This window comes from Leuciscus leuciscus (assembly GCF_965113295.1).
Source record: "Leuciscus leuciscus genome assembly, chromosome: 13".
Taxonomy (NCBI): Eukaryota; Metazoa; Chordata; class Actinopteri; order Cypriniformes; family Leuciscidae; genus Leuciscus; species Leuciscus leuciscus.
The window spans coordinates 10451076-10478120 of NC_138737.1; the positions used below are offsets into that span (position 1 = coordinate 10451076).

Consider the following 27045-nt stretch of genomic DNA (forward strand, 5'->3'; position numbering starts at 1 on the left):
ACAAAGCATATTAGGAGCATTCCTCATAGGCACATACAAGATGCACCAGGGAACCATCAATAGAATTAGCACTACTTGTATGACAGGGCAGCACATTCTCTCTCACACACACAAACAGCACAGACCGCATCTTTCACGCCTGAGCCATAGGCAAGAATGATCGTGAATTCATAATGCTTTCAGAAAGGGGCAGCCATTCTCTGTACGAGGCACTGAGTCAGCAGTTCAGCCCCGTCTGGCCTTCAGGGCAGTAAATGTGCACATTAACACAGGATTACTGTGCAGTTACCAATGTGGCATACGACCCCACTGAGAGAGGACATTTTTCCACCATAAAATCTTACCTTATAGACACTAAAACTAAATCCATTACCCTTTTTCAAGAATAGTTCACCTAGAAATAAAAATTATCCTTGAAATAAAAATGTACTCCTATTAACTCGACCTCATGTCATTCCAATGTGTATAACTTTTCTCTGCATTTTTGTATTCTTGCATATATCTCTCTGTACATTTGACTACTCATTGCCAAATTGCTATTTGTTATGATTATTTATCTTTTCATTTGTTTTCTTAAGTTCATCTTATTTTACCATTTTAACCTATTTATTTATATTCAATACACAATCTAAGAAGTAGTAGTAAGTTGTATCCTGTATATAACTGTACATTTGACCAAACATTTTTTTTTTAATCAATAGGAAAAAGTTTGAAAATGCACTCTTTTCCATATAATCAAGCACTAATATGACAAAAAGCACCATAGAAGTAGTCCATGTGCTATATTTCGTGTTTTCTGAAGCCATTTAGCTTTGTGTGATGAATAAAGCAAACACTTTAAGTTCACTGAGCATCTTGACATCAGACTTTGCTTCGTGGCCTGTTTCTGACAGTAGCAATTTCCGATTCACGGATGCATTATTCTTATAAGTGAGATATTTTCAAAGAATCTTTTGATCCAGCTCCCAAAAACCAGTCCGAATGGTTCCTTCACAGACTTGAAAGAGATCATTTTAAATCTGTTTCCTGTATCGAGTGACTGTAACTGACAGAATGACCTCTTTAAACCTGATCAGCACTGAAGATCACATGAAAAAGCCTGAAAGTGGCAGGATGACTTTAGACTTACTGTCCTCTCCTGGGCACGGCATACCAGGTTTTTCAGGAATGCTTGGGAATACTAGACAGAGAAAGAAAGACAGAGAGAAATGAGTGTGACTCAGTCCAGTGGTTTTATCTATTTATAGATGTGGGGTCATCAAATGTGAAATGTGCAAATAAAGAAATATGTATTAAGTGCTTCAGCTGTACAGTGTACACATGATATTTTGAGTGGTTTGGCGGATTTCCGCTGTGTGGTTTGAATCTGCATTAAGCGGGAAAATATATTCATTTTGTGTTTTGAGTGAATCAATGAAGTACCATGCAAAAGGAGTCCTGAGCACCGGTTTCGGTTGTAGATCCGGAATGCTTCCTCCAGCTCCATCTGGGATGAGATGGTACACGGGTCTCCTTAAAAACAAGAAATGACAATGTAGACAAATAGTCTAAAATATCATCACGGGGCAATATTTATAGTTGACATTTAGCCCAGGGATTTTCAACTCCGGGTCTAGGGAAGTGTTGTTTTAGTATTATTTATTTACTATATTATTTATTAATAATTTGAATAGCTTCTATTTTATATTTTTAGTTTTCATTTCATCTTAAGTTTTAGTAAAAAAACAAAAAAACTTTTTTATTAGCTTTTTTTATTTATTTATTATTATTATTATTTATACATTTATATACAATTTTAGTAATTTTAGTATCTTTTAAACTAATTTTATTTCAGTTCATTGCCAAGGCAACATTTATATGCTTTATGTAAGTTTTTTATTTTATTTAATTTTTTATATTTTATTTTATTTCTTATTGTGAACGATTCATTGGTGCGGTATTTAAAACAAAAAAGTTTTTTTTTTTTTTTTGTCTAATTAATAAAAAATTTGTCTAATAATTTTTTGTTGGTTTGTCTAATTAAAATGTAATAACTTGCTCTACTTCTGAATTAACTTCCCTTTTCAGCTGAAGCCACTTAGGCCAAAGTTCAAAGGTCATACATACCTTCATCGTCGATCCACTTGAGTGTTATCGGCATCTCTCTGCGGACACCACACATCTTTCTCACCTCCTCACACACCTCTGTGTATGTCATGGTCAAATCCAAGTCCGAGATCAGCATGTCCCTAAAAAAAATAAATAAAAAAAACGGCATCTGAGAACAGTAAAATTCTTGTTTAATAATGGGCTTTATTTGGTTAAAGGTAAACGATACAAGACAAGTTATTTCACACTATAAAAGACGCAACCTAAAGTTGGACTTCTGCATTTAAACACTAGCTGTTTTAGAGGAGCTCTCTGTAGCTTTAATTTGCAACACTGGACTGACACTGTGCATCCACAGCCAAACAAGCCACATCTGTTTGGATACAAGAGACTTTTCTTACGAACCTCTAGTACACAGCTGTCTAGTCTGGTCCCTGTCCCACTTTCACTCCGCATAGGGAAAGAGCTGCCGGAGAGCCAAGTACAAGAAAACATGATTTGGTGCTGTGCTCAGAATCACTTCAGATAGAGATGGTCGTTTAAGCCAGGTACACAAGTGCAAACATATTACTAAGAAATGTTTAAATTTAGGGATGCACGATATATTGGCCATCATATCGCATATCGTATAATATTACGTGGTCAGATGAAACAAAAAAAAAAGGCTTTTTTGGCAGCAAACATGGGTTTGGTAGCCTGGTTAAAACCAGACCATTCTCAGTAGTAACTGAGTTATGGTCTGGCAAAGCTTCATTGATAACTCATTTCCAAAGGGGCGTCACCAACGGACATCGCTCAAATGTCTCTGGGCGGAATTGGATAGACCTAAAACCAATCAGAGCGATCGTCATTGTGTAAAGCCATATGCTGCGTCCCAATTCGCCTAAGTTACACTACGCCATAAAAGTATGTACTCTTTTTGTGAAGAAAAGGTATTTACTTTTGAATGTGTAGCAAAAAAGTAGGCAAGCTTTGGGACACACTACTTCGTCATCTTTGTCGGACGGATCTGTCACGTGCATCCCGTCACGTAAACTGCCCTGTCAATCATCTTGTCACAGTTAAAATCCTCTATTAAATCTAATTTAATTTCCTACCGTTTCGGAGAGAAATGTAGTAGCACGTTCATCTGCCAGTGGGTCTTTCATGGAGACTGTCCTCATGTGTTTGCAATTTGAATATAATAATGCATTCAAAAGTTGATGCGCTTCACCAACGGACGTCGCTCAAATGCCTCTGGGCGCAATTGGATAGAGCGATCGTCATCGTGTAAAGCCCGCCTCAACGTTTCTGATTGGTGCCGTGATTTCGACGGATTAGAAATGGACTTGAATGAGCTCTTTGCCAGACTACTTGCAGAGCAAATCTAAATTTGCCAGAAGTTGTCTGGGTTTTCTCAGGCTATGGGTTTGGTGCACACAGGGATAAAAAAGTACCCCATGTGTAAAATGAAATACTCTGCTGTATCTTTAATGTTGTGGGCCTAATTTTCTGCTAGAGGTCCTGGACATCTTGTCAGTTCAGATACATGGCATCATGGATTCGATCAAATACCAACAGATAAAAAATCTAAACCTGACAACCTCTGCTAGAAATCTTATAATGGGCCATGTTTGGATCTTCCAACAGGCCAGTGATCCAAAACAAACATCAAAATCAAAACAAAAATGGGTCACTGAGCACAAAACCAAGCATCTGCAATGGCCATCCCAGTCCCTGACCTGAACCCCATAGAAAATGAGAGGGCTGAACTGAAGAGAAGAAGCACCAACATGGATCTGGGAATCTGACGGATCTGGAGAGATTCTGTATGGAGGAATGGTCTCTGATCTCTTGTCAGGTGTTCTCCAAACTCATCGGGCATTATAGGAGAAAACTCAGAGCTGTTATCTTGGAAAAAAGGAGGTTGCAAAAAGTATTTAATAAAAGGGGGCAATTAATTGTTCCCAACGTGTTTAGGAGAAAAACATTTATTTCATAATGTGATTATTTTTAATGTGATTAAATATAATTTATTATCTACAATTATTATTAAAAAAATAAAAAAATATGTAATCATATAAAGAGTTTGGTTCAATTGCAATTCTTTAGCAACCTTTTTTTATTAAAAGCTAAAGAAAAAAAAACACATTTAGAAAAATAAAATATAAACGTGTAATTATAATACAACCCCTAAATATCTATATTTTAAATATTGCATACTTAAAGGTATAGCGGAGGATCTTTCCAAATTTTAGATAAGACCCGCCCTCTCCACTTTTTGAAAAGTTTGATTGATTCACCAGAATGATTGACAATTAGGAGGACCAATAGTATAGGTTACCCACCAGGAAGTAAAACATCCTCCGCTATACCTTTAAATTATATTCTTTTTTATTATTCGTAATCCTTAGTATTCCTAGTAACCCTCCTCTGAAATGATCATTCATCATAAATTATTTTAAATCATTTTTATTTGTCTTTAAACCTTGACCTTTAAAAACATTTAGAAATGTTGAATATAAAGACCATTTATACAATATTGTTTATTATTATTAATATTATTATTTTAAATGCTTACTTGCTAAAATATTAATGTGACAACAAAAAAAGATTCATGATAAATAATATAAATGATAATTTATCATCAATTATTATACATTTCTCTATCTAATCATACAAAGAGCTTGGTTCAATTGCAACATTAATTTTTACTTTATATTTTTCTTTTTATATATATATATACTTACTTACTTAGGTATAAAATTACCTTCATTTAGAAATATTGAATTTAGACATTTACTATATTTCTTTCTTTTTTTTAATATATAATTTTTACAAATCCGTCTACAGACCTCCCACAGTTCCTTTGTGGATGGAAAATGTGATGTATGACAAGTCAGCTATACAGTGTGTATGTGTGTGTGTGTGTGTGTGTGTGTGTGTGTTTCTGCTGAGATGAGCTCTATAACAGCTTGCCCCTCAGCGGGGAAACCTTCATCATGAGTCTATCATCTGCCACTCTGCCCTTATGCCTCCATCCGTCCCCAACCATGCTCAGCCCCCGTGCGACTGGCCCGCACTGAAGCTTGGGGTGAAAGGATCTCCTACTGCACGACTCTCAAGGCCTGATCAACTGATAAACGTTAGGAGTCCCTCGAGCACCTGCCGTTTGGATGGCGCTTCGCTCGGCACTGACGCAACTGAAGAGGCTGGCAGGGAAATTCAATTCCAGAGTGAGCCATGTGAAACATTTCTGATTAACACTAATAAGTGCTAACCATCCCCGAGGATGCCAACAGTTAAATAAAGTCATTTCAGAGGTGTTAATTTCTCACTCCATATTAAAACAGAGAATGGTGGTTCTGAAGTCATAAGAGACTCATAAGAGTGGCAATAATGTTATTTGCACTGAATAGAAGAACAACAGAGGTGATAAATAAAGAGTTTCTGATTCAATCTGAACTCTTGATTTGTGAATGATCACACATGCATTTGGCAATTTGCTCTGGCACAGAATAACATAAACTCAAACATTTGACAAAGGTGTGACTAGCAGCTATCACAACGTCAAGAAATAAACTCCTCTAAGGAAAACACTGAGATTCAGCAGAGATTCATCAATTTTTGTAAACAGTAGTTATTAGTCAGCAGCTAAACCTCTTTTTATGATTCATAATCGGATAGTGTGAATTAGTGCACAACAGATTAACTTTAGTGAAAATGATCTGATAACCATTTAACAAGAAAAAACGCTAACAAAAAGTATGGCACTATCATGGTGTTTTGGATAGGAATGGACGACGGTCGCAAAGTTGCTTGTTGGATGCCGAGTCGACCCATCCCAAATTCAAAACACCATCCAAAATGTTAATAGTACTGAAAAAAAAAAGTGTCAAGAGACACGACGTATCTGTCTAACTAAATATAAAGATGAATGTGGTAAATGAACATGGAAATAATTCAAACCCAGTGATTATAACCCCTAAATGTCTTAGACATACACTAGTCGTTCAAATTAAAAGGTTATACAAGTATGTTAGCTAATACTTTTATTTGGATGCCTTAAATTGATCAAAAGTAGCAGTAAAGACATTTATAATGTTACAAAAGTCTTCTATATCCAATAAATGCTTTTCTATTCATCAAAGAATCCTGGAAAAAAATGCATCACAGTTTTGACAAAATATTAAACTGTTTTCAACATTAATAATAATAAAAAATGTTTCTTGAGCAGTACATCTATTAGAATGATTTCTGAAGGATCATGTGACACTGAAGACTGGCGTAAGGATCCTGAAAATTCAGCTTTGACATCACAGGAATAAACTACATTTTAAAATAGGACAAAATATATATTTAAATCGTAATAATATTTCACTATTTACTGTATTTTTGATTTAATAAGTGCAGCCTTGATGAGAATTATTTTCAAATAATAATTTAAAAAAAATTACAGACCCCAAACTTTTGAACAGTACTTAAAATATATTTCTATATAATATAATCTTAAATTCTAAAATCTTCTTTGACAAAAAGAAGCAAGCTAAAGTAATTTTATATCATGCAGAAAATGTAAAGTAACATATGTTATCACAGTCAGTCATCCAGACTTTGCTAGTACAAAGTTCTAGAATATTAGGCCTATGTGTGTTTGAAATTTCCAAACTGAACAGAAGATCCAGAACTGTGGAGAATTCTGAAACTCTCTTTTAGAATTAAATCTTTGGCTCCATGGTAAAGAACTACAATAGCCTACATGTGTGGCCTGCCTCTTTTTTGTTGTAAAGAAACAATCCTCAAACCCTTGGATGAGCTGTCCAGCTGAGTGCAGTTTTGGGTAACAGCTGTGCCTCATATGCACAGGCTGAATCATCAAGAACACACCCTGCTCCTTGAGTTTCCAAACTATAAATCCGACCTGAAATGGTGCAACTAGCCAATGAGGAAACCCACACGAGAGATGAAGCTCAGTGAACTTAAAAAACGTCGTGTCTCTATGGAGAATAGTGTCATCAGGTTCAGTACTGGATATAAACTCAATTTCCCACAGAGCAGACTTGATTGATGGGAAAAAGTTTAAGGATGCTAAGTCTGCGTTATGATGTCACTGTGCTCTACACTTAGCACTAAAACTTAAGAATTTAAGTGGAATTTAAGGCCTATTCACTGATTCTGAATGTTTTGTTCTCAAATTCAGACTACTTTTCTCAGGTGCATTCAGACATCTCACATAATTGCTTTTTTTAATTTAACAAAAAAACAATGTCATTGGTAACATTAGCATTTTTATTACATTATAATGGACCAAAAAGTTTCACTTGTGGTTTAACCATATGGTAGTGATTTATGGGTGGTGCGCATTATCTACAGTTCTGTCTGTGTGGTTGCTGTAGCAAATCAAATCTCTCTGAACCTCATGAGTCCTGGACTAAAGTCCAGCACTGGAAATGGAAATGAGAAATACCTGCCAAGTTAAACTCTCTGCTGGCAGCGCAGGCGGCCAATGGTTGAGTGAAGTTAAACTCAAGTGTGTTTACACACTCCTTTTTTGTCATTGGTCAAAAGTTAACAGGTTCATGTTAATTCAGTGTATTGCCAAGAGATGAAGGTTTGTTTATGGTTATGTAAAAGAACCATTATAATTTAGCAAAATCCATAACGTAATAAAATAGTTTCTTGAGCAGCAAATCAGCATATTAGAATGATTTCTGATAGATCATGTGACACTGGAGTAAAATTCAGCTTTGACATCACAGGAATAAATTACATTTAAAAAAAAAAAGTAAATATAGAAAACTTTTTTTTACTTATCATATAAATGCATGCATCCTTGGTGAGCATAAGTGGCTTCTTTCATAAACATTAAAAACATAAGCCAGGACTAGGCCTTAGTTTAATTAGGGTATTTAAGTAGCTTTTATAAATGTGCTTTAGAAAAAACATTTCTGGTGTGTATCTTGAGACAAAACAATGGCAGTGACATAGTTTAAGATATGTCAGCGCAAGCTGCTTTCAGTTAAAACAGCTCAAACATGCATTTTAGTCTGGGACTAGACAAACCGGGCGCTAGTATTTTAAAATCTGTTTAGTAGGCTGTATAAAGTATAAAGTGTATATTTCAGCCTTTAGTCATGAGAAAAAAAGCTTGTTAACGATTATTCACCATAGTTTTCATTAACAAAAATAACACTAAAACGGTAGTGTACATTTTTTTTTTCCTATCCTATCCTATCCTATCCTATCCTATTTTTCCTTTTCCTATCCTAACCTAAAGTCTAATCCAATGAAAAACACAGTTCGTTAGTTTATGTGGGATAACATCAAATGCTTTAGCATCAACATACATACAACGTTTTTTTTTTTTTTTGCTAACTTCTGCTAGATTTAGCCACTGAGACCAGCCCCCAACACTTCAACCACAAACCCCACCCTTAAACATATCAGCCAACCCAAACTTGCAAAATGATTGACAAGCAGAAAGCATTTCTGATTTGCTAGAAAAAAAAAGAAAAAAAATCAGGCCCTTCCCCGGGCACATTTTAGCTGTTTGCATAGCCTATATAGGGCTGTCGCTGAGACTCAATGCATAATGGAATATCAGTATCTATCAAGTAATAGTGACATTTTATGTATGGCAAAACAGCGTACACTTTTTACCAGCATGACAAACAACTTCTGTCTATTACAAATGTACAAAGCTAAAACGTGACACTTCAGGTGACTCACAGGCAATTTCTCTTTAGAGATGTGCTATTTAAAACCGTGTAATCTCTCTCTTGATTGCTCAACAATGAAATGTTTTGGACTGAAACCGAGAGGTCTGTGCTTGAATAAATAGTGCCTGGAATCTGTGAAAAAGTGTCATTATTGAGGCTTATAACTTGTTGCTAGGCAACTGCCTGGCTCAGGTTGTCAGCCAGTCACCAAAATTTCTGTCCCGCCTGGTGCTAACTTCCTTCAAAATATTTTTAGAAGTGGGAATCACCAAGGCTTTCAAAATGCACTAAAAAGTCTGACCCAAATTTAGAGAGCTCTTTTACACACTCATGTAAGAGATATTTCACACTTCCACAGACAGTGAGGAACTATATTCACTCTTCACTTCCTATACCAAGTTCACTGGCACGCCAACAGGTAATTGTGCTCTTGATTCAAAGGTCTTTCTCCTCCCACTAAGCTAGCTGGACATACTGTTGCAATATGTAAAGCATGCAGTTCAACAATGATTTATGGTGCATTATCTCATGCTTTGCTGTATGGAATGCAAAACAACCACCCTAGAGATGAATATTAATATAAAAAAGCGAAGAATCCATGTTCCTCATTATTTGAAAAACTAACTAAATAAGTGAAGTTAAATATTACATTTTGAAACAGAAGAGAAAAATACAATCAAAGCCCATAAATTTTTTTACGCCATAAAACAGCTTTAACTTACAACAATAAAGGCTGAATGAAATGAATGAATGAAAGATTGAACTTCTCTTTCTATCTAATCTCTTACATTTTTCAAAACTGTATTTATACAAAAGTAACTATTTTGGAGTGTTACCTTCTCTAATTCAAGGTGTGAAAATTAATATTACTACCAGTTGTAACAAAGATGAGTGTTAAAGGGGTCATATGATGTGTTTTCATGTTTTCCTTTGCTTTAGTGTGTTATGTAGCTGTTGTATAAGATCTGCAAAGTTACAAACTCAAAGTCTCCCGCAAAAAGATTTATTCTATCTAAAAGAATGCAGAACCAGACCAAGCTGAAACGCCTCGATCGAATTCTCCCTCACGTCACTATGTGGAAATATTTGCATATTGCCGCCCAAATGCATACGCAAAGAAAAAAGGCATGGCTTCAGACAGTTATCGAAGTATGTTGCCACCATGTCGTGGAGACACTGTGTGTTTCAATGCCAAAGCAAAAGCACTTTATTTGGTGGACTTTAAAGTGGACGCAATTAGGAATCAGTGAGAATTAATATTTAAGATTTATTTACAACACTGTTCCAGAGTACAACCCAAATGTTTGAGTGTGTGCAGCGCATTTAACGGAGGACAGTTTATAACATCGTATCTGAAAGTTAAGAGATTTGTCAAATTAAAAAATTGCCACTGTGAAACGTTCTGCTGAAGTCATGCTTGAAAAGTTGGTTCCGATCGATCGGCTTGGTCATCTTTTTGGTCACTTTCAGAATCAGACTCTGGCTCGAACTGATATGGTAAAATTGACGAGTACGACATTATTAACTGTCTTTATAATTGCTCTGGAAGCTGAAGCTCGCGATTATGGTAAGGGGCTTTACATTTCCGACAAATGCTTGAGGTCTTTGGCCAATCACAACGCACTGGGTCAGCTGGCCAATCAGAGCACACTGCGCTTTTTGGAAGGAGGGGCTTTGTAGAAAGCAGTGCATTTTAGAAAGAATTTTTTAAAGACAAAAGTATTTTTTAAACATTTAAGCATGTTTGTTGACATATTCTATTACATCCAATACACAAAATAATAGGCTAATCTTTGAAAATAGCATCATATGACCCCTTTAAATGTTCTTTAAATGTTCACCCAAAAGATTTTTCATAAATAAATTTTCATTTTATTGCAAACCATTCCTTTAAGAACAACTACCATAGACATTGATGGATTACATTTTTAGGCTCGTCTGCCTCAAGGGTCTAACAAAAATTGTCAATGCCAAAATGATTGAGATGGCAAATCAAATCAAAGAAGGCGGGCCTTACTGTTCACAGTGCGAATTCCAATGTGACACTTTAGATTTAATGGTAAAAGAGTGCGTGGTAAGATGTAAGTAGCAAAACAATTAATATTTGACAATTATTTTATAACAGAAATGGTCAACGACCGACAGGCCTAATATTCAGAGACGCAAACTTTTGAATTGCCATTTTGAATAAAAAATATGCAATCATTTAGCCTACATGATTCATGTAATTCATACCTGAAAGTGACGTTTGCGTTTTTCGAGATATAAGACACGAATAAGAGTGAATGTGGGCATATTTTTATAATGTGGGTATATTGTTTAAATTGATTCCTTCATAACTACAATTAGAACAAGAACTTTTTGTAATGTATTTGTATTTATTCGCCTAAATCCTTTTTAATCCTTATTTAATTCCCTAAAATCAAATGATGCCATATTCAAGACATGGTCAAGGCCTTGTTTAAGAATGCTGTACGACTACACGTTGAGGTTTCGAAAAACGAATCATTCACATTGTTGACCAAAACCCGGGTGATATCACCCTCTGTGCACTAAAGCTGCTGAGTGATGATGTGATTAATAACAATGATTCACAATGATGTATGTAGACAGTGGGTGTTTGTGTTATCTCACTCTCTCCTGACCGCCTACATCATGGCACTTTTAGCCAAAAGCATTTAATCAAAATATAAAGCCTAGATTTTAAAGCCTGAGGAGGACGATAATTACAAGTTGGAAATAGTAAACAATTCTCTATTGTTTAATGACAGAAGACACAGCAGGGGTCAGCCAATTCAAGTCATGTCACTAATATTACTTCAGTTCAAGCTAAGCTGGTGGAATAACACTGATCTGACTTCACCTCTTCAAAAGATCTCTCAAGCAACCAGCAGAATCAAAAATGTCTGAAGGTGATCGAATTGTCAACACTGAAACTTGTCTTTTATAATAGGCTACTAATCAAAATCCTGGTATGCAACAGCATACAGTAGAGGTGTTCTGAGCAACAAGTGGCAATAAGAGCCACACAACAATATTTCATACTGAAAAATGCACTCAGTAAATTACTGTTTACTTTTAGCTGGTCAAAAACATACCAACTTTAATCAATTGCATGGCATGGCTGGTGATCATGTGATGTCAATATGGTGGCACCCATGAGATGGCAACATGCTTCAAGTAAACTAAAAGAGTCTTTATACTTTTAATAATATTTTTCAAATATATTGTTCATTTCTTTATGTGTAAAATGTCTCCAAAATAACTAAATATATTGTTAAATATCTGTTAAAAGTAAATCAAATGAATCTTAAGTTGAAAGAAATATCAAAACATTCAATATGTCAAAGTTTTCCAGGTGTGGGAGGGAAGTTCTGTTTACATTAATCTGCCAAAAACCGGACATATTCCGACCTTTGACGCCACTGAACAGCAGGCCGACTTTAAACCATTAACCTGTGAAAGTTTACAACACTCACCCTCCGTAATGTGCCTTTATTTTCACGTATTCCGACGGCAAATCCATCACCGATCCGTTACTGACAGGCATTATAACTCCAAAAGTCTACAAACACTCCCTTGGGACAAAAAATACACAGCCTCTGTCTATTAAAATACGATATCATATGTAAAATGACATAATTCCGAATGAACTGTGTCAGTAGTCAATCTTAACGCTTAACGCTCCCCAGTGTCACGTCAACGTTGAAATGATCCACATCGCGAGCGCGTTATTCAGCTTCTTTCCGGTACGCTGGATTTCACTGTGTCTTCGCTATGGTTACTCGTAGGGGCGGAGAGACACAGAAGTATGGCTACTTCCAGGGCTGGATTGGCCTCGGAATCCACCTGTTGTTCACTTGCGCTTCCGTGGGACATTCCGTGTCGCGCGGAAATATTCCAAAGTGCACTTCATAACATCATAACAGCTCGACAGCGTGTTTCGCGCGACGACTGTTCCATTCTTCGATCCGCCGTGACGTCAGCGAGGAATGTGCAGATTCCATGAACGCATTTTTTTTTTGCAGGTGGATAACGGTTTGCACAGTGTGGGTCCAGCCGGACTCTCTCTCTCTCTCTCTCTCTCTCTCTCGCTCACACACACACACACACTCGGTAGAGACTGAATGCTTATCCAATTAAACAGAAGTAGGTCGGTGAGAGAAGAAACGGTTGTGTTCAGAATGATGCACGTGAATGGGCTGAAAACTACTCCTGAACTCTCGAGAAAGATGCAGGCATAACAATTTGGCTATACATAGTAGAATGAACATGGTTTGGTCAATATTAAAGATGCACTGATTTTTTAAAATCATTTTATCTTGACTAAAAAAATAATTAAAGTGATAGACTGCAGGTAAGGGTGGGGTCACCCACAGGTCACGTGTTATGTTAAATGATCTAAAAGTTCCATATTTATATTTTTTTAATATTTTTTAAGTGCAAACAAGTAGGCTAATAAACAAGGAACAAGTTTATCTGAGCCGTTGAACTCATGTTTCCAGTTTAAAAGTCATTGAACGAAGTACTATATCTGAAATCAAACGCGATTCACAAACATTGCATCATGACACCAAAGGTGATTTATCATCTTACAAACTCTAAACTAAAGTCTTGTTTGACTCCCACCTTGAGGTTGACATTTGTAAAGACAACCTAAGGGAATTAAATCAGAAACCATTGTTTTTCAGTAATGATTTAATTATTTTTAATAAATATGTTTTATTTGAAATAATGCTTTCCGATTTAGTTTTCTGTAACATGTGCCTTGATATCAGGTGCATGGGTAACACTTTATAATATTTGTTAATAGTTCAAATTAACTAGCAATGAAAAATACTTTAACAAATATGTATTAATCTTAGTTAATGTGAATTTCAAGCATATATTAATAAATTATTTTAATCAGAAAGTTGTATCTGCTAATACTATTTAATGGACCTGAGCAAACATGAACTAACAATAAACAGTTGTATTTTTATTAACTAACCTTAACGATGATTAATAAATACTGCAACAAATGTGTTGCTTATTGTTGGTTAAGGATACCTGCGACTCTACAGAGGATAAGCGGTTTAGAGAATGGATGGATGGATGGATTGGTAGATGGATTGTGTTGTAATGCTAATTCTATCCACTTGGTGTCGCCACAAGCTCCTTCACTTAAATGCTTCCGTGTAGATGTCACGGACCGCTTTATATAAAAGTTATGATCCTCCTGATGCTCAAGCTAATGCTACTTGATGATATTATAAATGTCAACAGTACTATGAAAACGGAAAATTAATATAATAATACTTAAATATGAACAGGAAAGAAGAATAAATACATATGATTGAAAAATAACATGGCATAAAGAAAAAATATTTTACATTCCGAAATTAGATTAAAGTGGTGGATACATAAAATTGCTGTATTGTAGGTCTCATAGCAGGGTGATGTTTATATTTATGATGTCATTAAATGGTGTCTCCAAAAGTGTTATTTTTCCTCCTCTAAACCTACATTTGTTTTAAGCCCTCAGGCAAATCAGCGTGGTCGAACGTTTTTATGCACAGTCCACCTTGCGCAACGTCGTAGAACAGAAAAACATCTACAGTTAATGTCTACACACTCTCCTCGTCTTAATTACTGATAGGACGTCTGAATCGTTTGCGCAAATCTGTTCATGTGAACGGTTCATTTAAAAGAATCTGTTTGGAAGACGATTCAGTGATTATTGTGCGTCCGACATATACGTCATCACGTAGTCCTGAAATCCTTTTTCCAATAACTGTTGTTTATTACGTTTATTAATACGGCTGTTTAATGTTATTTAATGTGTCGTTTGTTTCAGATTTGCCATTATTTAGCTAGAATGAGTCATTTAGAAACCAATTTGTATTTACATTAACATTCATTTACATATCTGGTGATTCTGGTCTGGGGAAAAAAACGTTTTGATATTTAAATTATGGATGTAATTTAATTATTAAAACAAACTCTGTTTCGTGTGTGTATATTGGTGAAAAGTAACATACAATAAAAAGTAACCTTTGCGCACCATCAGGCTTCACTGCAAATGCTCTTCTGAGTCGTTTTATTCTGTTGATTCAGTCTGTTCGGAAAGGTTTTTTCAAAAGATTCGATTCACCAAAGCAATTAATTCAGGAATCGGACGGCGCCAGTCTACTCTGCATTATGACGCTGTTCGTGGGGATACCGAACGCACGGAGAACACCAACTCACGAAGCGTTACTGAACACAGATTTACGCGGTTATTCCTTGTAAATACATCAGTGTTTCTTTAGTGTTTCGCTCTACAAATAACTCTTTTTACTTTAGGGCAGCTTTAGCATATTAGCCCCCCAGCCCTACAGGTATCTTCTGTGTCTGACTCTGAATTGTTGTGTGTTATTTGCTATTATCGAGTATTATGTTTTGAAGCCTGGGTTATGGTGGATAAAGTAACTGTATCAATCGCATGGTGGTGAACAGAAACAGTTTAGGCATTCAGAGGTGCTAGTTAGCCAGCTAGCTAAGTAGACTGAAGTGCTATGCATCAACTTGCTCCTGGTCCTCCTCACACCGGAACCGTCAGCTTTTGGGTTGCGGACACTGACAGGGATATTTAGTTAGTTAGTGAATGAACCCTGGCACTTGCGTTACATGGGAAATCTAAAATGTCGAGGATTCTCCTGGGCCTGGTAATGCTTGGTTAGTAAAATACAATATTTTGGTTTTAAAATAAATTATTATAGAATTTTCAAATTAATATGTCAAAATTATATCATACTTTTTTGTTCTTTTTCAGGATGCAATGTTGCTGTTGAAGATGTCCATGCCTTTGGTAAGTTATTGGCTTTATAATGGTGTCTACAGAAGGGATTTTCAAACTAGGCCTATATCTAAACTCCTAACTCCCAAATATGATGTTCCCTCTTCTAAAATATAAATGCAGATATATATTTGTATGTATAGAGACTCATTTAGACTGTGTGAAACCAATGTATTGGCTATTTTGTCTTTGTACCGCTTTGTACAAAAGCCGAAACACTTTATTAAAATGATACCTGTAAAATATTTGTTTTATATTAAGTTAACAGCCTATAGTTATTCAAAAAATATAAATAAAAAAAAAATCTATCCAACTTTAGGATATTTGAAAAACATTTTCAATGTAATAAAAATTTAGCTGTTTTTATATTTAATTTTCTTTATTTGTTTTGTGAATGCCAGTTTTAAAGCCCTATTCTAAGCAATCTTAAAATATGGATTAGATTAATTCACATTCATAGTCATACTATAGTATCTATTAATATTTTGAGTTAGCTTTTATTTTGAATTTCTTAGTTTTCTTTTTCTTTTGGTTTGTTTTAATATTTAATATTTTTATTAGCTTTTTTTTCAATATTTCTATTTAGCTTTCATTATTAATTTTATTACTTCAACTTAAATGTATTAATTTCATTTAGATTCTTTTTTTTAGTTTTTTTTAGTTTTTCCATCTAATATTTGTATTTTATTTAATTTCAGCTTTATTTCAATTACCAGAAGCGGTTAATAATGATTTTAGTTTCAGTTAGCAATAACAACACTGGTTCATTCTCATTGTTTCCACAGACGACCAGATCACCAGACTTGTGAATGACAGACAGGGTGAACGATGTTCGGGGAGAGTGGAGGTGCGTAATGGGCATCAGTGGGGCACCGTGTGCCAGCGCGGTTGGGATCTGGAGGATGCTGCAGTGGTTTGCAGAGAGCTCAACTGCGGCTTTGTGTTGGACATCCCGAGTGGCGCTCGTTTCGGACGGGCCGGCGGAGAGGTGCTGTGGAGGAATGTGAAATGCTCGGGTGACGAGTTTGCCCTGGATCTCTGCGAACGTTCCCCCAATGGTGAAGTGTGTATGCACAGTGAGGATGCTGGAGTGGAGTGTACAGGTACAAAATTGTTTGGAAGATTTATTTGAATAAGACTGTGTTTGTTTGTATTTGTTCATAATTCTTTCTCAATCTTTCTCTGTCTAGGAAAACTTCCTGCACCAACCTTGTCTATTCAGTCACGCTTCTATGCATATTCGACCGGAGAGGCCGTTCACTTCAAATGCACTGCCCTGTACTGGCAGTCCGTCATTGACTTCCATCTGTACAAAAGAGGTGTTGACACACCACTAGTGACCCAGCGAGCCGATCCCAGACAAATGACGGTGGATCTGACCCTGTCAGACCTGGAAAACTCCCACCAGGGCAGCTATAGCTGTCTGTACAGGATACACAGCAAACTGGGAACCTCTCCCTCAGGAAATTCTCCACACAGCAACTTCATCAACATCACAGTCTGTAAGTCGCATCTGCTGCTAACGTTATAATTGTTAAAAGTTAAAAGTCTCAGACTAACTTTTATTTTCTCTTCGCAGTGGAGATTCACACTCCCCAAATCTGGTACAACACATCTCCTGAGGCCCGGCCAGGTTGGGTCACCCGAGGCCACAGTTTCAATGTCACCTGTTCCATTCAGCATCAGTATGCTGGAGGCTCCTTTCAGCTGCGGCTCATCAGGCCCAACGGGACCGTCCGGCACTCTCTGCCAGCCCTCGCGCCCTCTGTCACCTTCACCTTCTCCAATGCCCAGTCCAATAATGAGGGCTACTACTGCTGTCTCTACAAGGTCCAGACTGGAGAGCGCACATTTATCTCGAGGGAGAGTCAGCCTTTACCCATCTCTATTCGAGGTGAGCTGTGTGGTTCCAGCCCAGGTGGACTTGGGATCTTTAAAAGTGCCTGTTCAGAATCAGCACCAAGGGTCTTTCATAATGAACTGAAAATTCACCCTATCTATTTTCTAAATGCATGTTCTTTCACAAATGTTGGCCTTCTCCAATCATTTTGTCTGCTTAAACCCTATAAGATTGCATTGATCTGCAATTTTTGAGTCTAGTGCCAGCGCCAACATCTTAATATTTAAAGGGGTCATATGATGGTTCTAAAAAGAAAAAATCTGGTTGCGCGGTTTTAGGTTAAAAAAAGTTATTATTTTGCACATACCGTACATTATTATTGCCCCACTTTTTAGAATCAGCCTTTGTGCACAGCCGGCCTTGTACTCTCCCAGGTTCTGGAAACAGTCCTCCGAAAAATGCGCAGCACACAGTCGAAAATTTTAGTTGTACTGATCTGGAACAGTGTTGTAAGTAAAGTTTAACCACTGTTGTGTCCTCTTTTGGAAGGCCAAACATAGTAGTTTGACTTTCGAAACGAAAAACACAGCGTCTCCACGACATGGCGGTGCCGGTGGCAACAATAATACAGCGAGAATAAAAGTTACGCCTTCTTTCTTTGCTTATACATTTGGGCGGTGTTCTGAAACTCTGCCCCCACACACAGACGTAGATTTGTGGGGGTTTGTTTAAATGAAGCGTTTTAGGAAGGCGTGGCTGAGCCTTAACTTTTATAAAGAATATCTCTTTAGGTTTGACATTTTGAGCTTTGTAACCGCAGATCTTATATTTGCACTAACATAACACACTAAAGAAAAAGGAAAACAAGAAATCGCATCAAATGACCCCTTTAAACTACAACTGATGCATAGAATCAAGTCCTTGTCCTGCATTTTGTCTTTTTCGATAATCAGTTACACTCAGATGTACATCACAATACTAAAGAAAAAATCTGCCGCTACTTCCATTTCATTGTGACTTTTAAGACATTTATGCATCTCATCTTAAATTGGTTTGCTCTTCTATTAAAATCTCAGAAGTTGATCCGGTGATGAGCCCGGTGGTCATCAGTTTGCTGGTATCCGGTCTGACGTTTGTGGTGGCAACATGTGCCATTCTGATTGTTGCCAAAGTGTACTGCAAGAGAGTGAGGAAACCCACTGAACTGGAGCGAGAGAGCAGGACCTGTGAGTAACTGTGATTTCAAAGAATATTCAATCATTTGTTTTTCTTTTACTAAGTAGGTTTTTTAATGATTTTTTTTATACAGGTGTTGACAACACATACATTGCCTTGACAATCAAGTAACGGGAGTTGCGAGGTAATGCGATTAGTTGTTTATTTTGTTTTGTTTTTTGTGAAAACAGTTTTGTCCTAATCAGGCATAACACAAGGCGATGAATGATACATCTGGACTTCTATTTGTGCCAAAAAGCCAACAAACACTAAGAACTTTAATTACTGAACACTGGGCACATGTCACGTCACATGGTTAGGACGCTTTCACACCAGAGGAACCTTTTTATTAGGTTCCTAGAAATAATGGCGGAAGTACCCACTTTTTGGTGTGTTCAGGAACTGGGAACGAATTTAGTTACAACTTCAGAGTAGGGTCTAACCCCAACACAATAGGAACTGCCAACGATGTAAGTGTACGTTGATTGGTCGAACACATGCCATACGGAACAGCACCCTTCATTTTTAAAAAGCATTACGAATGCAACCATGAAAATGGCACTAGGGGAACATTAACATTCTTGGAGAACCACCCTGATGGCTAGTTCCTATAACTAAGCCCCTATAGTCATACTAGTCGGTTTGTTTGGATGAGGTGAAGGCTGTTTTCCGAACTCGGTTGCTCACCTGCAAACTGTACCCGGCCGAGTCCACCTCACGGTTCATGTGTACAGTTCGCTACTGATATGAACACGATTGTATTAAATCACAGAAGTAAACTGCTATTAATGACATATGATTTGATAAAATTGTGTTTGTGTGTTCTCGCTCACTTTTCTGACAAGCATGACTGACGCACTAGTGCGCAAGCGGAGAGAATGAATAGCTCATTTCTGCTTGCCTTCAGCAGAAATAGACAATTAAAAACAATAAACAGTTTTTACAATGCCGCAGTGCTGTGTCCCGTGTCCCGAGCTAACTCACTTCAACCTCGTAAATCTTATTTTTCATTGATGCCTGGAATCTACCCTTAATTATGCCACCTGAGTGATGAGCTACACTAACCACTCTGTTGGTGTTAAAGGAATTTAAACCCTTTTTGACCGCCAAGGGTGCCTCACTAAGAAGGACGTGATCGTAAATAAATTTACAAGTTCCACCATTGTTATTTCTGGACGAGAGGAGCGCTTGGACCCGGAAAAGGCTAAACGTGACGTCAGCCTTAACAATCGGATACTACACAAGCTATGATGACGCAATCTACCCGCGGCCGCGAGGTAAACCCGGCTGCAACGCATATTCGTCGTCATCTTAAGTAAACACGGCTGAAAGTGAAAGCTGGTGAAAAAGATCGGTGCAACATCCATTATTTGGACTTGGTTCGGGTTTAAGCCGTCAGACGAGCAGCAGCAAACTATATACAGAGTGTGTGGGGTAACAGTTCGGTAAGTTAACACACGACTAATCCGTTCGACCACCTCAAATTCAAAATGAAACATGATATCACTGAATACCAGCGCGCGCGTATTATTCCCATTCCAATATATCTTAGTGGTGTAGCACATAATCTCGATTTTAAGAATCGTTGTTGTGTTTCTTTTTAACTGAAAAGACATCAGTTAGACAATATTCTAATTTTAAATTTTGGGTTTCATAAGCTCCAAGCCATAATAAACATTAGACCTACTTAAGTCTCTGCAGCTAGTGTACTTAAATTTTATTTATCTGCAAAATTATGTTGTATACTTACAGTTTTGCACAATATATGTTCTCAAAACTACATACACCCTTTAAAAAAAAATACATTTAGCAGTTGTTTACCTGGGTCTGTGTAATCTGTTCTGAAATGGTTTTATTATAATATACTGTATATCGTTATCGCAAGAGGCTGCAATGTATATCACAATATAGATTTTAGGCCATATCGCCCATCCCTAATTGATAGCCTATAGTAGTTGATAATAACATAGGCCTACCTAATGTTGCCTACGGACGGTAACAGTACAGTAGTAACCTTTTACAGTCTATGAGTAGAACAGCTTTCTCAAGCAGTTTGTGATGCATTTTGGAAACAGGAGATGAGCCCCTGGTCTAATGCGCCACCTGGCTTGAGAAACCCGTTCTCAAAGACTTACTTTTATAGTCATTATTTGGGTAGCACACATATTCTGAATGCCTTCGGCAGAATTCAAATGAGCCATTTTAATCTAGATTAATCTAGATTAATTTTGAAATTAATCTAGATTAATCTAGATTAAAAAAATTAATCTATGCCCACCTCTAATATATATATATATAAACACATTAAATATAACTGCATATATGTATAATATGAGGGACAGGGGAGCAATCGAACCCGGGTTTGGACCAGGCGATCAAACTAAGTGGGGGAAAAAAACTAGTTCTATAAACAGAAATGGAAAAGTCAATAAAGAAAAATAACTTCCTTGTGCTGATTTTTGTGTCTTTTTGTTTTTTCAGCAACTAGAGGCTTCTCTAAACGGGTTACTTGGTCCATCTGAGGTTGGCGTTTCAGTGGCATGTCCAGACCAAAGGGAAGATCTAAGTTCAAGAACCACAGAAACCACCATTTCCTACTATCTGCCATTCTCTGTCAGTTACAGAGAAACTCATTTCGATTGTATTTAGTTGGAGGTTTTTTTCTTTGTGTTAATGGAGGCGGGAGGATTTTTATAAGTAAAAAAGTAAATGCTGAGATCACTAGACTTGAAGAGGTGAAATTACAACACAAGCTGTTGCACTAACAAGGTTAAAAGGGCTTTTTAGTTTTTAGAGGTACCATGTCTGACCCGTCCTGAGGTCTTCCCATATTGCAGGTAAAGACTGTAAAACTGTGAAATGTTTTGGGGATTTTTTTTTTCTTTTTTCTTTAATTTCTTTGTATTCTGAGGGGCTTTATAATTTAAAATAATGTATTTATTGCTTTTTCTACTACAATTGTTTTTAAAGATCATGTGTGTATAATGTTTGGTTAATCACAGGTGGGAACAGGGACAGACAGCCCTAAGACCAACCTCTATCGCATTAGGTCACTACGTTTGCCTGGTTTGTTCATGTTCTCATTGAAATCAAAGTGAACTTACTGAACTCATTATTCACTAGATCTGATTTAATGCTTGAGCAAACAAAAGAACAAATCCTCATTTGTTTCTAACATAGTACAGCGCAATATAATGTCTGTATTTACAAATATTATGGAACGATAATTAATAATAGTAATGGAATATAGGCATACGGTGAACATTTTAAGCAGCACTACTAATGTTGAGTAAAGCTAAGAAAACAGTTGCAAACACTACAGTAGTATTGAATATACACTCCATTTGCAACAAGGAAAAACAAAATGTGAGGTTCTAAATGTCATCGGTACAGGCTGACAGATTTGAAATGAACAATTTTAGTTTAAAACACTTAAACATGTTTTGTACCCTCAAAAACGATAGTATAGCAAAATAATAAAAAGGTGTGTGACAACACTACTGTCACTTCCTGTCATTCATGTATTGCAGTGTGTAGAACTAATGGTGGTTCTTTTATTGTAGTTTTTGGTACATGTAATAAAGTTTTTACTTTTATTTTGCCATTAAAAACAAAAATCACAATTTTTGACATGCCTGTAGTGTTTTTATTGTAAAAAAAGAAAAGAAAAAAAAAAGGTTAAATAATTTTTTTTATATGCATCTAAAATGTACCTTTTAATAAAACCTGTTGTTTTTAAATAACATCAGAAACCATTGATTCTGACGTTCATATAATGTGGCTCCAGGATATTCAAATACTATCGCAAATACAAGTTTGATATTGCATGGAAAAATACACCAAATCCAGTAACTAATCTATAAAATGTTTAAGTAATAAGGCTTTCTAGTAGCACTCAAGTAGTAATATACCAAACGATTTAAAGCCCAATAAATGACTGAAAATACTGTACTATAAAATGGATTGCAGTTTTACAATGGACAGTTATTGCATCTTAACCCAGTAACAAAATAAAACATTTTAAAAATAATTCTTCAACAGGTGCATCCTGTAACACCCACTTCCTTTATATTCTCAAAAGAGTAGCCATGTTGGGCTATTACTTTGATAAATCATCACACAAAATAATCAACAACATTTATGAAGTTAAAATACATGGAAAAAATGTGAATTGAAGTTTTTTTTAAAAAACACTTACTGCATTGAATATTTGCTGTTTTAAAAAAGTAACACCAGTATCATTGGATCACTAAAGGAAAGGTTACGTCAGTCTTTTGACAGGCTCTGCTGGTTCCATATTAATAAAAACTAAGTAAAGAAGACCAGAAATAATCAGAAACACTAATATCTGTAGCCAAACTGGGACCAAGTGTGTTGAACTCTTCTCTGGTGTTTTCTGGATTTGAGGCTCCGGCGACATGTTTCTTGTTTGTGACGTATTGCGGTAAGAAGTTTGAGTCCTATATACAGCAGGCCTTCGAAAGGAAGAATTAATGCATTTAGATTCATTCATAAAAATTATGTTTCCCTTGACAGTGACACACTTTCAGTATAATAAAAGATATCTTACTCATCTATGTAGTCCATCCCTCTATAATCAGACCACGTTCTAAAAAACAAAAGGTTTTTGTTAGTTTCACAATTTTACCATAACATGATTTAATCGGCAGTACATTTCAGAATGCCTTACCTGTCGCCCACATCACCATATTGTTGCTAAATAAATAAAAATGCAACATAAGTCAGAATGTCAGTAAGTCTGAAACTAAATAAGTCTGTTTTAATAAGTGTTGTTAGTACTCACAGGCCTGCGATGGTGAACGTAGGTGACTTCCTCTGAAAAAGAAAAGGCATAACCAGTTAAAATCAGTGGTGTGATATGACATTACAACTATAGATATTCATGTTTTGTGTTGATTTTCTTGTAAGGATTACCCTCCTCCTCCTCCCTGTAATATGTCCTATCGGATTGAGGTTGGGTTCTTCTGTGTTTAACCATGGCTTCTCTCAGCTTCTTCTCATAAAGAGCTCTGGTGGAATCTGTTGAAGTCAATAAAACAGCATGAAGACAATTAAAAGAAAAGAAAATCCAGGTTTTATAGTCAACTATTTTTGTTAACATTTTTCTAACTTGAAATGAAATAAATGTTAACTGACACATTATCATTTCAGCTAGTTGCCAAAGCAACATTTTAAATCAATAAAAATGAATACAGAACAAAATTACTAAAATGAAAACGAAAAATATAAAAACTAATTCAAATAGTATTTCAATGACAACAATCCCATTCAGAAAACAGTGACTATTTTAAATCACGTGGAGTTAAACTTACCGACCACAGGACCATGTTTTATTCCGTAATCATCCAGCATACATCGGATCTCGTCGTTGGATTTACTGCTCAACATTGTCATAACTTACACTGAATGACAGAAGCTGTGGTTCAATATGAAATACTTCTTTTTCTGTGAAACCGAAAATGAAATATTCGTTATTTCATGTTACTAACAATGGCAACAACCCCTTATTGAGATGTTAGTTGGTTTACCTTGACTGATACTATATTTGAAACATTGTTTTGCATCTTATGCTATAATATATATATATATATATATATATATATATATATATATATATATATATATACACACATACACACACAATATTATATATATAATTTCCACAATATTAGGGAATTGCATCTAATAGTGTTGCATTGTGAATACCGCAGCGGTATTTCATTTTACATTTGTTTAGAAAGTTAGTGGTAACAAAATACCTTAAAATGAACCAACGCGATATTATTTTTCAGATCATACATTGAAAAATACCGACTTAATTTTGTATTAAATGTCTGATTCCATATATAGCATCTGCATTGGCTTGACTCGTGACTATTTTTGGGCAGTGACGTGAAATCTTGCACACTAACCTTCTTCGCAATGGTCAGACTCGCTTTGAACATGTGACACTAATATAATACTTAAGCAGATTAATTAGACATTGTGATTTTTGTTCAATCACGCTGAAGAATCTGTGGTTATGTTGTCGCGGTCGCCTACTACAAATAAGCCAGATCCGTTAGAATTGTAAACAATGTGACGCACTTCCGCAAACCGACCAATTGTGATCACTCTCATTGGATGACAAGGATGGATGGATTGATGGATTTATTTATGAAATGCATCATATTATTTATGCATAATTCAATCAGTTAAACTTTCTAAAATGTTATCCATTCTATACAGCGAAAAAAAACATTTATGAACATTGCTGTCGTGTGTTAGTATGCATATTATAAAAATAAAATTATAAAAAAGTTGAATTAACCTCATACATTATTTAATTGTTTATTTGTTCAATCATTTTAAAGATGATTTAAATAAAATAAAAATTATAACAATTTTAAGGGAGACTCAAAAAAAGTGATCTGTGGAATATAATAACACTAACACAAGATGGCAGTACTGACCATGAGTCAGTACATAGCTAGGTTAGTCATCCATAACTCCATCAAGGTCAGCCAGGAACCTTGGAGTTGTGATTGATGATCATTTGAACTTTACAGACCACATTGCTAGAACTGCTAGAACAATTGTCCTGCAGATTTGTACAAGATTTGCCTTGTACAACATTAGGAGGATCAGGCCCTTCCTATCAGAGCATGCTACACAACACCTTGTCCAAACTCTTGTTCTATGCAGACTGGACTATTGTAATTCTCTCTGGCAGGTCTACCAGTGTGCACTGTCAAACCACTGCAACTGATCCAAAATGCTGCAGCAAGAGTGGTCTTTAACGAGCCGAAGAGAGCGCACGTCACTCCTCTCCTCACAAAATTGCACTGGTTGCCAGTTGCCACTTGCATCAAATTCAAGTCACTGACTTTTGCTTAAAGAACAACGGTGAAATGATCTGCCTAACTCAATCAGAGCTGCTGAGTCCGTAACCATTTTCAAGAAACGGCTGAAGACACGTCCTTTTCGGCAACATCTGATCCATTAATACTAACACTTTATCTTCTATTCTATAGCCTCTCTATTAAAAAAAAAAAAAAAAAAAAAAAAAAAAAAGTAGATACACTGTGTTAGATTAAACGTGGAGGGTCTCATAGCACTTGCATATTGTTGTCCTATTCTCATTTGTAATTCGCTTTGGATAAAAGCGTCTGCTAAATGAATAAATGTAAATGAGTCAACAACAATTTATCAATCTATTAACTTTGGCTGCATCCGAAATTGCATAGCCTACTTCCCTACTATGTAGTGGGCACACACACAAAACAACTCTCTGTGACAAAAGAAGTCTGTCCGAATTCACAATACTCATAAAAGAGTAGCCCAAATATACCCGGATGACCTACTATAGTAGTATACCTACTTCCGGTGAGATTCTGAAGTGTGTATATGGTGGACACTTTACTATCCCATCAGGCCACGGGAGAGGATTTGTGAATGGAGGTGAAGCGACGTAACTGACGTTGGTAGGTCAGCTATGATAATGGCAACATGGCAAATATATTACGTCCAAATTCATTCTACACACATTCATACTATATATAACATTTTTTAGCATACTTTTTATTCAAAATAAGTAGCCTACCTACTCAAGAGAGTATGCAAACTCGAACTCAGCCTTATTGTCTGTTAAGGGAATGAGGTTAAATGACAAACTGGTATCATTCATGGCAATGTTTTAAAGCATTCTATGACATGCTTAGATGGAGAAACTGTGTGAAACTGAACATTTTTCTAAGTAACAACATAGAAAACTCACCCACCTTAACACAACCCTCTCCAATCAGAGACATTTGTAAACTCAGCAGGTTTTTAAAAAATGAGAATGTAACACACAAGGGTCCAAATGTCACTCACACCATATTTTATTCAGGCCTCCTTCCTGATTTAAGGTCATCCGTAATCACGGTGTTGCCTCGGGTGACTGATTACAGGAGCAGCCAGCAGAGCTGAATCAAAGACCAGCCTCATTTACTGACTCCTGCGTCCTTTAAAGCCCTTCAATTTCCCTAGACTTCCTGAGGGACAGTCGTTGTTGTGCTAGGCACATTCGCCGACCACTGCGAATAAGCAGAACTCATAGAGTGATATCCTATTAGACCAGAGCAGTTCCCATAAGCCTGAGCAAGAACACAGAATGTCACACTATTAGCATTCCACATTGTGCCCCAACCTCCAGCTGTAAAGGCAAAATGAACAACGTTGCAGGTAGCAAGTCAATACACTCTCACACAACCTTTATAATGGGAATTGAAGGAAGAGCAGTGCGGAATTGTAAAAAGAAAAAAGACAGCTCTCTCTCTCTCTCTCTCTCACTGTAAAGGTCATGACTCATGCTGTCATGGTCAGAGTTGGCAGTTTTGGCTCAC

The 27045-nt window shown here is 36.4% G+C and overlaps 3 protein-coding genes across 4 annotated transcripts in view; 1 reads left to right on the forward strand and 2 right to left on the reverse strand.

Moving 5' to 3' along the window:
• The window catches only part of prkcz (protein kinase C, zeta), a 114660-nt gene extending 101800 nt beyond the window's left edge, over positions 1–12860 (reverse strand). Inside the window, exons 1-4 of the mRNA XM_082188295.1 lie at positions 12266–12860; positions 2107–2228; positions 1423–1512; positions 1130–1180 (exon numbers count right to left, since the gene is read on the reverse strand). Coding sequence (XP_082044421.1) covers positions 1130–1180; positions 1423–1512; positions 2107–2228; positions 12266–12336 — 334 coding nt within the window. The 5' untranslated portion in view covers positions 12337–12860. The remainder of the gene's footprint in view (positions 1–1129; positions 1181–1422; positions 1513–2106; positions 2229–12265) is intronic.
• A 2054-nt stretch (positions 12861–14914) lies between these two features.
• LOC309512214 (uncharacterized protein) lies at positions 14915–22286 on the forward strand. Its single transcript, XM_082187688.1, has 8 exons — positions 14915–15482; positions 15580–15615; positions 16389–16706; positions 16794–17105; positions 17183–17497; positions 18520–18669; positions 18753–18803; positions 21140–22286. The coding sequence occupies exons 1-7, from the start codon at positions 15449–15451 to the stop codon at positions 18788–18790; spliced, it is 1203 nt and encodes a 400-aa protein (XP_082043814.1). The 5' UTR covers positions 14915–15448; the 3' UTR covers positions 18791–18803; positions 21140–22286.
• Positions 22287–22312: 26 nt separating this feature from the next.
• Positions 22313–24747, reverse strand: LOC309512216 (uncharacterized protein). Of its 2 annotated transcripts, none has more exons than XM_082187691.1 (7): positions 24592–24747; positions 23992–24124; positions 23594–23698; positions 23463–23491; positions 23349–23374; positions 23229–23267; positions 22313–23133 (listed from the first exon to the last, which is right to left on the reverse strand). In XM_082187691.1, exons 2-7 carry the CDS (start codon positions 24071–24073, stop codon positions 22920–22922), a joined length of 495 nt encoding a protein of 164 aa, XP_082043817.1. In that variant the 5' UTR covers positions 24074–24124; positions 24592–24747; the 3' UTR covers positions 22313–22919. The 2 variants fall into 2 exon arrangements, with proteins under 2 accessions (XP_082043817.1, XP_082043816.1); XM_082187690.1 differs by having other exon boundaries at positions 23463–23494.
• Between the last annotated feature and the right edge of the window lie 2298 nt (positions 24748–27045).

Excerpts from the sequence above, each read along its gene's own strand:
- LOC309512214 (XM_082187688.1), top strand. The coding sequence starts at position 15,449 with ATGTCGAGGATTCTCCTGGGCCTGGTAATGCTTG. Across the intron at positions 15,616-16,388 it reads TGAAGATGTCCATGCCTTTG|ACGACCAGATCACCAGACTT; the intron begins GTAAGTTATTGG and ends TTGTTTCCACAG. Across the intron at positions 18,670-18,752 it reads GGAGCGAGAGAGCAGGACCT|GTGTTGACAACACATACATT; the intron begins GTGAGTAACTGT and ends TTTTTTATACAG.
- LOC309512216 (XM_082187690.1), bottom strand. The coding sequence starts at position 24,073 with ATGACAATGTTGAGCAGTAAATCCAACGACGAGATCCGATGTATGCTG. Across the intron at positions 23,495-23,593 it reads TTACAGGGAGGAGGAGGAGG|AGGAAGTCACCTACGTTCAC; the intron begins GTAATCCTTACA and ends TTTCTTTTTCAG. Across the intron at positions 23,375-23,462 it reads ACGTTCACCATCGCAGGCCT|CAACAATATGGTGATGTGGG; the intron begins GTGAGTACTAAC and ends TTATTTATTTAG.